Source organism: Schistocerca americana, chromosome 4, assembly GCF_021461395.2.
Source record: "Schistocerca americana isolate TAMUIC-IGC-003095 chromosome 4, iqSchAmer2.1, whole genome shotgun sequence".
Classification (NCBI taxonomy): domain Eukaryota; kingdom Metazoa; phylum Arthropoda; class Insecta; order Orthoptera; family Acrididae; genus Schistocerca; species Schistocerca americana.
Window position 1 is genome coordinate 539,579,968 of NC_060122.1, and position 12,799 is coordinate 539,592,766.

Consider the following 12,799-nt stretch of genomic DNA (forward strand, 5'->3'; position numbering starts at 1 on the left):
GGCGTTATCGTGCAAAAAAATGATACCGGAAGTCAGCATACCACGGCGTTCGTTCTGTATAGCCCGTCGTAACTTTTTTATTGTTTCACAATACACGTCTTGATTAATGGTCGTACCACGTTCCATGAATTCAACCAACAACACCCCTTTGGCATCCCAAAACACCGTTGCCATCAGTTTTCTGGCAGAAAAATCTTGCGAGGCTTTTCTTGGTTTGGTAGGTGAATTTGAATGTGCCCACATCTTTGATTGTTCTTTTGTCTCAGGGTTCACGTACTTAATCCAGGTTTCGTCACCGGTCACGATTCTGTTTAACAATGGTTCTCCTTCGTCCTCATAACGTGACAGAAAGTCTAATGCAGAGGCCATTCTTTGAGTTTTGTGGTGGTCGGTAAGAATTTTGGGCACCCATCGTGCACAGAACTTACGGTAACCCAATCTTGCTGTCACTATCTCGTACAAGAGAGTCTTAGAAATCTGTGGAAAACCAGTAGACAACTCCGACATTGAGAAACGTCGATTTTCACGAACTTTTGCATCAACTGTCTGAACGAGTTCGTCAGTCACCAATGATGGTCTACCACTCCCCTCTTCATCATGAACGTTTTCTCGTCCACTTTTAAATAAACATACCCATTCACGGACAACTCCTTCACTCATAACTCTTGGTCCGTACACGGCACAAAGCTCACGATGAATAGCTGCTGCAGAATATCCTTTGGCTGTAAAAAACCTTATGACAGCACGCACTTCACATTTGGCGGGGTTTTCTATTGCAGCACACATTTCAAACTGCCACAAAAACTAAACTAGCGCAGGTACGACGTTCACTCGACCACGGCTTGATGCCGACTGACCTGTTGAGTGCGTGAACGCACAGATGGCGTCGCTACTCCCCCCACAACCCGCACTGTGACCAATCGGAGGTTACTTTCTGAACCGCCCTCGTATATTCAGATATTTTTTTTTTTTTATTTTGATTTTCATACACAAAATATGAATAACAATAGATAGGCATACTTGTATTTAAAATCAATGGGTGAAATTAGATTTGCAGCCTGGAGCCAGTTTCTTAAAGTTAGGTTCACATGGGGAGCAACTTACGCAAATAGTGTCTTCAAGCTGTGCGACCATTAATCTTGAGGGATACCTGTTCTTCAAAAAATTCATTTTTTAAAGGGAAATTTCATGAATATATGTAGAGCACAAATAGTAGCAAGGTACATGATGACTAATTTTTTACATTTTTCACATTTTTCTCGTGCATATTTACTCCAAATTTCTTCAGCAGATGCAGTTATATATAAGATTGCGGAGAAATTTCTTCCTGCTAGTGTGTTATCTCCATTCGGAGTAAAGGCTTTGAAAGGCAGAACAGCTTCACAGCCACATGCATCCATTCTGCAGCTGGAAACTTCAAAACATGATTTTAAGAATTGCGACAGGCATCCATTCTGCAGCTGGAAACTTCAAAACATGATTTTAAGAATTGCGACAGCTTTTCTATCTTGGAAAAGTCTTGGAATCTTACTGCAAATTCCTTCTTAACATCTGACATACAATTTAATAATACTGAAATGTCTGTTTCAGAATTACTTTTATATTCAAAAATTATTGGAAAGCAAAAAAATTCTCTACTTTCAATATTTTTTTCAAATATATCCGGCTTGCAATGGAATGAAGAGAGACACTTTGTATCAGATCACATATTAATGTCCTCTAAGAGAGTCATACCTATCATACTGCAGTGATGTGGTAGGAACTCCATGTAGTTTCTTGCTTCATGTGAATCCAAGATTTCTAAGAAGGATGTTACTACTTCTTTACTTGGCCAATGAACATTATTATACTGCAGTAAGTCAGAATGACCAAATCACATTCAGAAAGAAACTCTTTGAAATATCTGTGCTTAAGAGCAGAATGAGACCTCATAAAATTAACCAACTTGATCAGCGTGTCCCTTACTTCTTTCAGTCACACACTAAGTTTCCAACAAAGGGCTGCCTGTTGAATTACACCCTGATAACATAGCAGCCCAGCACTCTTATTTTAGATTATCTTTACTAGTCCTTTTTCTTTGCCGATAATTGCTGGGGCCCCTTCAGTTGAAAGAGACACCATTTTGTCATAGCTAATGTTTGATTTTTGTAATGAAGTCATCAAAAGTCTTGAATAAATCTTCTCTGCAAGTCTTGCCTTTCAACGGCAGTATTTTTAACAATTTCTCTCTAAATTCTTTATTTTCAAAATCCAAAAATCACACAAAAATGGACATTTTTTCTTCATCAACGAGGTTGCCTGATTCATCTAGTGCTATGGCATAGCAAAGCGCCTTCTGCAGAAGTTCGAGCAAACTGTTTTTGTTATCAGCAGCCAAAATTTTTTCTCTTCTTGTATCATGTCTTGCCAACAATGCCGTCTGGTGGACTGTGCAGGGTCTAGAATGCCAACTGCCAAAGTGTCAGGAGGTTGTGAGGCTGGAAGATGGGGATAAAAGGAGAATAGCAGGGAAAGACAGGCAGATGGGTTGGCACAGGGTCGCAGATAAACAGGCATGGAGATGAAAATGGGGAGGAGATGACAGGACAGAGGGAGATGGAAACTATTGGGTCGAGAGTGGGGACAGTTTGTTACTGTAGGTTGAGGCTGGGATAGTTACAGAAGTGGAGAATATGTTGTAAGGATAACTTTTATCTGCACAGTTCAGAATAGCTGATGATGGATAATAGGATCCAGATAGTTTGGGTAGTGAAGCAGCCATTAAAATCAAGTGAGTTATGTTCAGTTGCATGTTCGCCGCGGGGTGGGCTTCTTTGCTCTTGGCCACAGTTTGGCACTGGTTGTTCATCTTGCTGAACAGCTGGTTGGTAGTCATACCAATATTTAAAAAAAAAAAAAGACTGTGCAATGATTGCAGCAGAGTTGTTAAATGACATGGCTACTTTCACGGGTGGCCCGGCCCCTGATAGGGTAGGATAAATCTGTGACAGGGCTGGAATAGGAAGTGCTGGTTGGGTGAAATGGGCAGGTTTTGCACCTGGGTCTTCCACTGGGATATGATCCTTGTGGCAAGGGGTTGGAATTGGGAGTGGCGTAGGGATGGACTAGGATGTTGTGGGGGTTGGTTGGCCGACGACACATCACTTTAGGAGGGGTGGGAAGTATCTTGGGTAGGATGTCACTCATTTCAGAGCATGATAACAGGTAATCAAAGTTCTGACATAGGATATGTTTCAGTTGTTCCAGTCTAGAGTTCTACTGGGTGATGAAGGGGTCACTTGTTTGTGGGACTGGTTCTTGGGCTGGTGGGACCACATGAAATGGATGGGAGAGAAGTTGTTGAGGTTGTGAAGGAATATACATAGTGTGTCTCGGCTCTGAGCCCAGGTCATGAAGATATCATCAATGACCCTGAACCACAATAGAGGTTTGGTGTTTTGGGAGGCTAGGAAGGTCTCCTCTAGATGGCCCATAAAAAGATTGGCACTGGAGGGTGGCATGGAGGTGCCCATGGCAGTGCCACAGATTTGTTTGTATACCTTCTTTTCAAATGAGAAGTACTTGTGGGTTAGGATAAAGTCAGTAAGGTTATGAGGAATGAGGTAGTGTGTTTGGTGGCCTTCAGGTTCATTGATGATATCTTTGGAAAAGTTAGTGTAAGACCATGGGCATGAGGGAGGTTTGTGTATAGGGTGGTTGCATCAACAGTGATGAGTAGGGATCTAGGATGTACAGGGGGTGGGGATGATGGGAAGTCAGTGAAGGAACTGGTTGGTGTCTTTGACAAGGGAGGCTAGACTGTGGGCAACATACACACTCCCATTCGTCACACAACTAACACTCACGTGACCAGACCAGAGTCAGTGCTCATGTGAATTTGAGGTGCAGTGTGTGTGTGTGTGTGTGTGGGTCTTTTTTTTTTTTTTTTTTAAAAAATTCCGAATGCCTTTTGCCTTACTTGGTAGCAGACCTTTCATTGTAACTGTCTGACTTAGCATCTCCACTACATGTTGAGTAGCAATCTGTTCTTTTCATAGTACTGTCATTATTATGTCCTGATTTTCCACTGGTCACTAAGATGGTACCTACTCAGATCTCCTTCTGTTTAGGACTTTGGGCGAAATTGCAGATATGATTTTAGGTATCCATGCCCCTGGTAGATTTCTGTTTCTGGAAAGGATACCAAAATAAATTAATGTGTGTATTAAGAACTACGTACATTGTCTCTCGTATTCCAGTGTGGAGGAGTTGTGTGCCAACATTGGGCAGATGTATTTTGGAACTGAAATTGCATCAAAGCTTCAGAGATCTCCAGCACTTACAGCTCCTTAGACTGTTATATGGCCAGATTCTGAACACATGAGATAACCACAATAAAATGTGTGTTTATATTCAGACATTGTAACTGTAATAAGTTATGTAAAAATACTTTCATTCACCATATGGCTGTCACAGTGAGTTTCATTTCAAAAGAAAGAAAGGCGAATTGCCTGTATTTGTATCTAGATCTGAGGACTTTAGGTTATAATATCCCAGTGGGAAATATCTACTTGGCCTCTAATATTATATTGTCTTCTGTTTCTTCTCCACATCCACATGTATTGGCTGTCTGAAGCTTTTGTTAACTAATGAACAGCTATTAATGCATCAATGTTTCTTACACAGTGATGGCGCAAAAAAAAAAAAAAAAAAAAAAAAAAAAAAAAAAAAAAAAAAAAAAAAAATTGCAACACCAAGGAGGAGTTGGTGTGACATAAATGAAAGTTGGTAGGCATGTTTCAATTTAAAAGATGATGTCTTTTCATATATCATGCCATTCGCATAAGAGTATCACTAATAGTGCCATTATGAGGATGCAAATGAGGTTTGTTTTAAATGCACTCTGTTACTGTCTTGATCATTAGTTGCTTTTGAGATTGGACTTGGAAAGTTGACATTAGTCGTGAATGCCTTTAAGGCGTCAAAGATGCCATTATAAACACCTCACTGAATCTGAACAAGATCATGTAATAAAGCTAAGAGAAGCTGAATGTTCCTTCGATGATTCAGCAGAAAGACTTGGCAGGAATGTAGCCATTGTGCACAATTGCTGGCAGCAGTGGTCACAAGAATGTACAGTCAAAAGAAGACCAGACTCCAGATGGCCCCGTGGCACTACAGGGAGTGAAGACTATTGTGTTTGGCATGTGGCTCTGGCCCATCATACTGCATATGCAGCAGCAATTTGACCAGCAGCTGGCGCCACAGTGACATAACAAACTGTTGCAAATTGGACAGCTCCAAGCCAGATGCCCTGCAGTGTGCGTTTCTCCGACCCCAAACCACCGCCATTTGCAACATAAGTGTTGTCTCATTGGAGGGCAGGGTGGAGGTCTGTTGTATTTTCTGAGAATAGCTGTTTCTGCCTCAGTGCCAGCGATGGCAGTTTGTTGGTTAGGGGGGGGGGGGGGGGGCAGTTGAGAGCATGCAACCAACCTGTCTGCATGTGACATGTGCTGGATGTACCTACTAGGTGTTATGGTCTGAGGTGTGATTTCGTATGACAGCAGGAGCTCTGTTGTGATTTTCCCCACACAACCTGACTGCCAACTTGTACATTAATTTGTTGATTCAATCTGTTGTGCTGCCATTTGTGAAATGGCGTTCCAGGGGGTGTTTCCTAATTGGATAACGCTTGCCCACAGACCGCTGTTTTAACTCAATGTGCTCTACAATGTGTCGACATGTTGCCGTGGCCTGCTCAATCACCATATCTGTCTCCAATTGAGCACCCGTGGGACACTATCAGACAACAGCTCCAGTGTCATCCACAAACAGCATTAACCGTTCCTGTATTGACTGACCCAGTGCAACATGCATGGAACTTCATCCCACAAACTGACATGTAACACCTGTGCAACAAAATGCATGTGTATCTGCATTCTTGCATTCATCATTCGGGCAGTTACACTGGTTATTAATGTACCAGCATTTCACATTTGCAATAGCTTATCTCATGCTTACATTAACCTGTGATCTCGCAATGTTAATCACTTAAAAATGTCACCCAGACAACTGTATTCCTGAAATTTCATTACTTATATTTTTTGGTGTTGCGATTTTTTTCCATCAGTGTAATGTATAGCAACTTTTGTTTATTTTCTGGTTGTTGTTTTTCTTATTTCTCTTTCAGCTGGTTTCACATGGGAGTGCACTTACAGAAGGAGAAAAGCTTACACAGGAATTGCAGCTTATAGAGCAGGAAGAACTGAGACTGGTATGCATCTTACATAATTCTTTGTTTCCAAACTACGTGACTTTATCATTATCATAATAGTGAAAAGAATTAATTTTATGATACTGTGTTTACATAGGGCTTCATTGAGAGATAAGGGTTAAAGTAGAGCATATAATTGCTAACATATCAAAAACTGTAAAACTCACGGTGGGTTAATTAGTAATCCATAATTTCAAATGTCAAGTCAAAGATTGATTTCATGCTCCTGAGACAGTCAAGCAGTAAAAAATAAGAGAGACAGGGTGGATGCCAAAAATGTTGTGGCAACCTCTACGACAGTGAATAGAAGAAATCGGCAGTGGTTAGTAAGAAAAACTCGATAACGGAAGACAAGAAAAGAAATGCATAAACAGTTAACAATACAAAAGCCTGTTTCTTTGTATACAGAATGAAGACATAGTTACATTGGCCCTGTTTGTGTGGTACAATAATAAGCAACTATTGGCCCTGTTTGTGTAGTATAGTAATGAGTAAGTCATTTTATTCCTTGTATGGGAACATAACGCAGGTCAAGATGAAAATTTCTTGACTATCAGAGTGTGGCATTGATGATAATAATTTATTTCTTTTGTGGGTACACATTGGGCAAAATTGTCAGTCAAACTTCATCTTGATCCACAAAATAGTTGTGTTTGTAACTGAACATCAGGCCTGGAAGAATTTTTACTACTTCTTAAATAATTATGTTTTTCATTCCAAGGCTAATCTCATAAAGAAAAGTCACTACACTTTCCACACTACGAATACTGCAGTTTATGTGTCTTGGGTCATGCAAGATGTTAAGGTACTATTTTTGAAAATGAATCTAAATCCTGAAACCAATCATATCTTTGGTGCACTGAGCTCATCGGTAAGACAAAATCATTTGGTTACTTATTTTAGTAAATAAATATACAAAATTATGAAAAGTATTCAAGGGTGATGAATTTAATTGGTGCAGGAAGTCACATGCATCATTGTGATATCTGTTGATCTTTACATGGATATGTGAATATTTTGAACCCATATTTGACAACTACCAATGCTCAAAGAAAGATAGCAATAGCAAAACATAGTCAGTGTTGTTCAGTAGAGTGCACTGTGTCTCCAGTTGAGAACAGGACAGGGGACCAAGTGTACATTATTCAGTCAATTGGTACATCTTGAAATACATTATTAATTTAGACCATTCACACATTGTCATTTTAGAGCAGGAGTAGTTGTCGGCATGAGAGTCTGCACACCAAATTGGCTTACACTACAGTAACGTTATTCATACATTGAAGATCTGCCTCATAGTGGTCACCTGCAGCATCTCGTCACTACTGACTGCTGCCTACAAATTATGGCTCATAGATACCCTGAGAAAAATGCATCAGAACTGCCTTTTTGGAGGCAAATTGGTGAGTTTGTGTGAGCCCAGTCAGTATGCAGTCATCCTATGCAATCAATTTTGTCACTTGGCATCCATTGCAAACAACAGTACAATTCCGCTCCCCCAGCATTGTGTTGCACAGAGGAGGTGTTAAGAGGGAAAACCAGGGATGGGACATCGATCAATGGCGATAGATTCTCCTAAGTGATGAGATGATCGTTGTAGGAGAGAGTGGAAAGTATTTAACTGCCAAGGCAAATCTCAGGCATCCAGTCCCAAGGGTTCAGTAGAGACGTGGATCAGCAGTGTTTCTGCTCATTATCAGGTACAGGCACTGGATGCCTCTCATTGCACTATTGAGGGTAATTTGAGGGCTATGCAGTATCGAGAAAGGATCCTCTGTCATACGTATCGTCCAGCACTACAGTCTACATTTCAGTGATGGATTCATCTTTCAGGGCTGTGTTGCGTGAACACTGAACACCTAGTTTGTTAAACACCGTTCTCCAGGAGATAGGAATCAACAAAATGGATGCCTGCAATGTCAACTGAAATTAACCCAATTTACCATAATTATGTGTAACAAGTTGAATCTAAAACATGTTATTAGAATCCTCAACACTAGTGATACAACATTTTTGCAGAACGTCGCAATTTTTGGGGTGTCGTGACCCACCCCACATAAGCCTTACGTGGTATGCCAAATGTTCTAACTTTTGATAACTGACAACAATTCTATGAAGATAAGTCAATAAGTACGAGGGTCACTCCAAAAGAAATGCACACTATTTTTGTAAAAATACAGTTTTCATTCTGCGTGTGTGAAAGGTTTACAGTGTGTAGATACATCCTTCCCGCTTGTTTTCAAACTTAGTTCAACCTGTTCCCGTGAGTGGTGCCGTCACAGCATGTCTTCAAGATGGCTGCTACACTTGACGTTCATCAGAAGCAACATGCTGTCATAGAATTCCTGTGCTGTGAAAAAGAGACAGTGGGAAACATCCACAAGGGGTTGAAAAAGGCGTATGGAGATGCTGCTGTTGATCGTAGTACAGTTAGTTGGTGGGCAAGCAGGTTACGTGATGAAAGTGGGCACGGCAGTATTGAGGATTGTCCTCACAGTGGCAGGCCTCGTACTGCACACACTCCAGACAATGTGCAGAGAGTTAACGATTAACGAATTGGTGTCTGCTGACAGACGCATCACAGTGAAAGAATTGTCACGCTACGTTGGGGTAGGGGGAGGAAGTGTTTGCAGAATACTGAAAGTGTAGGCGTTAAAAAAGGTTTGTGCCAGGTGGGTTCCCAGGATGTTGACAGTGGCTCACAAAGAAACAAGAAAAATGGTATGCAGCGAACTTTTGGAACAGTGCGAGAATGGTGGAGATGAATTTCTTGGAAGAACTGTGACAGGTGATGAAACATTGCTCCATCATTTTTCACGACGAAGAGGCAATCGGTGGAGTGGCATCATGCAAATTCACCCAAGGAAAAAAAAATTCAAAACCATACCTTCTGCTGAAAAAGTTATGGCTACGGTGTTTTTCGATTCTGAAGGACTCTTGCTTGTGGGCATTGTGCCAAGTGGAACCACCATAAATTCTGATGCATACCGTATTTACCCAAATCCAAGCCACACTTTTTTTCCGGTTTTTGTAATCCAAAAAACCGCCTGCGGCTTAGAATCAAGTGCAAAGCAAGCGGAAGTTCTGAAAAATGTTGGTGGGTGCCGCCACAACTAACTTCTGCCGTCGAATATATGTAGCGCTACATAGGCATGCTTTGTAGGCACAGAGATAAATACTGGCACCAAAACCGCTACGTCATTAAATAAATTTAAAAAAATAGGTGGGAGACGAGCTTTTTTCTTCGCCCCGAGTTTCGACCACTGCATTTTCGTACATTATCCAACGAAGTAAATACAAATTCCGTATTGTTCATCTTCGAATGTAGCAGGAGCATTTCAATGTACTACGAAAATCTGACTGGCAAGACTGTTTGGGATGTTTGTCAATATAGTCAACTCTACGTTCTGGATTTTTTCCTACCTGTGAGAAGAGATGGTTGCTAATAGAAACTTTTATGAATTGTGAATCACGTGCAGTATTCTCTTCACCATAAGAATTATACGAATATAAACATTTTACCATGTATTGTTTCGTGTTTGCTGCTATCTCATTTAAATCCTGTCTGCCTAATAAACTACGAAACTAGAGTGAGACAACAGCAAACACAGAAGAATATACATATCATGTCATCTTTGTATTCGTATTATTCTTATGCCTAATAGTGATACAGTCAGAAATGAAGCAATTGACTAGATTTTTAAGTCTAAGATGACTCTAATTTCTGTGCAGAACGTAATGTACTAAAGAGGTGCCTGCAAAAATTTTCAAACGGAGAAAATTTTTCACTAAACTCTCGTTCAGAACATTTATCATACGCAGTCTATTATTTGGTTCTTGTTGATCATTAGCAAAGAAATCAGCAGTGTAAGTAACAACAAATAGCAGTCTCTTGCCATTGTTTCGCTAATGAGACGATTCCTTTTTTTTAAGCGACGGTAGCGCGCACAAAAGGAAGCCATGCCGTGAGCGGCGACAGGCCGTAAACACTCACTATCAGAATGCAACAAACTTTGCATGACACAGTACAGTAATGCATTTTCAGCTTAGAGTGACGTAAACACCTATAAAAAAGAAAACGGCGCTTATTAGATCAAAGAAAAATAAGCAATCAATTCAAACCAGATGAAGCACGTGAAAAAGGAAGCGTACCCGTATAAATAAGGACAGAGTGCCTCACGCATAGCAATGGCTACCTGGTAAAGCGTAACTGCTAAGCTTAAGACTCAAACCAAACTACTGTACTGTATCGTCATTCATTCGATCTAAACTGTGTCTCATATTACAATGGACCAATTTTGTTTCGATTTGGAGATGCGACCTAAAACTTTTGTCTCCCCTTGAATTTCGAGTCTCAAATTTCAGGTGCGGCTTGGATTCGGGAAAATTTTTTTTCCTTGATTTCAAGTCTCATTTTTCAGGTGCGGCTTAGATTCGAGTGCAGCTTAGATTCGAGTAAATACGGTATGTGATGACACTGAAGAAACTCCAAGCTCGACTGAATCGTGTTCGACCACATCGGTAAAAGCAGGATGATTTTCTGTTGCATGACAATGCATGGCCTCATGTCAGTCAAAAAACCATGGAAGTGATCACAAAACATGGATGGACAACACTGAAACACCCGCCTTATAGTCCTGACCTGGCTCCATGTGACTATCATCTCTTTGGGAAACTGAAAGATTCTCTTCATGGAACTAGGTTTGAAGATGATGACTCCGTTGTGCATGCTGCCAAACAGTGGCTCCAACAGGTTGGTCCAGAATTTTACCATGCGGATATACAGGCGCTGGTTCCAAGATGGCATAAGGCAGTTGAGAGGGATGGAAATTACGTGGAGAAATGAAAATATTGTTCCTAAAGGATGTATCTACACACTGTAAAACTTTCAAACATGTAGAATAAAAGCTGGGTTTTTAAAAAAATAGCGTGCATTTCTTTTGGAATGACCCTCATATCCGCAATTTTGCTCTAATTGTCTTTAGGTTGGCTGTAAGGCTTTATGCATTCAGCAGCCTCTAGATGGCACCACTATCTTTGCCTGTGGGGTTGCGACATTATCACATCAGTCTGCTGTGTACTGTTGTGACATAATGACATTCATGTCCCTCTTTTTTTACACCATAGACAGACAGTGTTCCATTATATGTTTTTGTGGTCTGAAGGTAGTCTGAGTGGCAGTTCATAGAAGTCCTTTAGCACAATACAGGACAATGTTTTGTCACGGTGAAGTGTTTACCAGTAGACTGAACAGTTCAGAAGTAGTCAGGAAGGCATGAAGGGTCAGGAAAGAGCGGGATGTCCAGCTACAAGTACAGCTGACAAAATTCTGCATATGAAATTAAGCGTAGCAGGCTCAACTTTCACAAAGTATGTGCAAGATGAGCTTCAAAAGAATGCAATGAAGAGCACAAGCATAACCATGTGCAGTGCTGATCTCTCACTGTTAATTACCATCCGTTTGGCCCACTTAAAGGTGCTTTAAGAGGCTTTCGGTTGAGCTCTGATCTACAGGTGGAGGAAGCGATGCTGTGCAACCAAAAACTTTTTTCTCGGCCTCATATCGGGAAGCTAGTGCAATGGTGTTTGAAGTATGAGGGTGGCTTGAAAAGTTCTCGGAATCACCACGAGAGGTTAGCACTAGCACAATGAGTTGTTCACGTGATATTCATTTGACTGATGCTTGTAAGTACGTGCCACATTAGTACTCTTGGAAGACAGCTTTGGCGGTGACATGGCGCTGTTGTTGTTCCCGCGTAGTGATTTCCGAAGATGGAAAAAATCGATATTTGAGCAATGATTTAAGTACTTCATAAAGAAAGATATGAAAGCAGAGGACATTCATGCCAATCTCCAGGATACACTGGGGGACTCTGCTCCTTCATATTAAACTGTTGCCTAGTGGACAAATGAATTTCAATTTGGTCGGGAGAGCTTAGGTCATGATCCGCGCAGTGGTTGGGCAAGATGTGTCACTACTCCAGAAATCATTGTAAAAGTGCACAAAATGGTCATGAAGGATCATCAGTTGAAAAGGCGCAAAATTGCTCATGCTTTCCAGGTGCCATCTGAAAGGGTATATAACATTTTAACTGGAGAATTAGAAATGGAAAAAATTATCTGCAAGATGGGTGCCACAACTCTTGACGCTGGATCAAAATTGCATGAGAATGGACATATTTGAACAAAATTTTGCCCGTTCAATGGAAAAACGAACAAGATTTTTTGCACCAGTTTGTGAGCACGGATGAAACTTGGGTGCACTACTACAATCCAGAGACAAAACAACAGTCAAAGCAGTGCTGATTCTCCGCCACCAAAGAAAGCAAAGAGAGTTCCTTCGGCAGGAAAGGTCATGGCATCAGTGTTCTGGGATGCGAAGGGGATTCTGTTTGTAGATTATCTCCTCACTGGGCAAACAATTACTGGAGAGTACTGTGCTAACCTCCTGGACAAATTGCAACAAAAGATATGCAAAAAAGCCCAGGTGTAGCAAGGAAGAAAGTCATCTTCCATCAAGACAATGCGTGCCAGCACACGTGT

The 12,799-nt window shown here is 41.0% G+C and overlaps 1 protein-coding gene across 1 annotated transcript in view; it reads left to right on the forward strand.

Moving 5' to 3' along the window:
• The window catches only part of LOC124612389 (roquin-1), a 238,999-nt gene that overhangs the window by 169,984 nt on the left and 56,216 nt on the right, over nt 1-12,799 (forward strand). Inside the window, exon 16 of the mRNA XM_047140567.1 lies at nt 6,173-6,256. Coding sequence (XP_046996523.1) covers nt 6,173-6,256 — 84 coding nt within the window. The remainder of the gene's footprint in view (nt 1-6,172; nt 6,257-12,799) is intronic.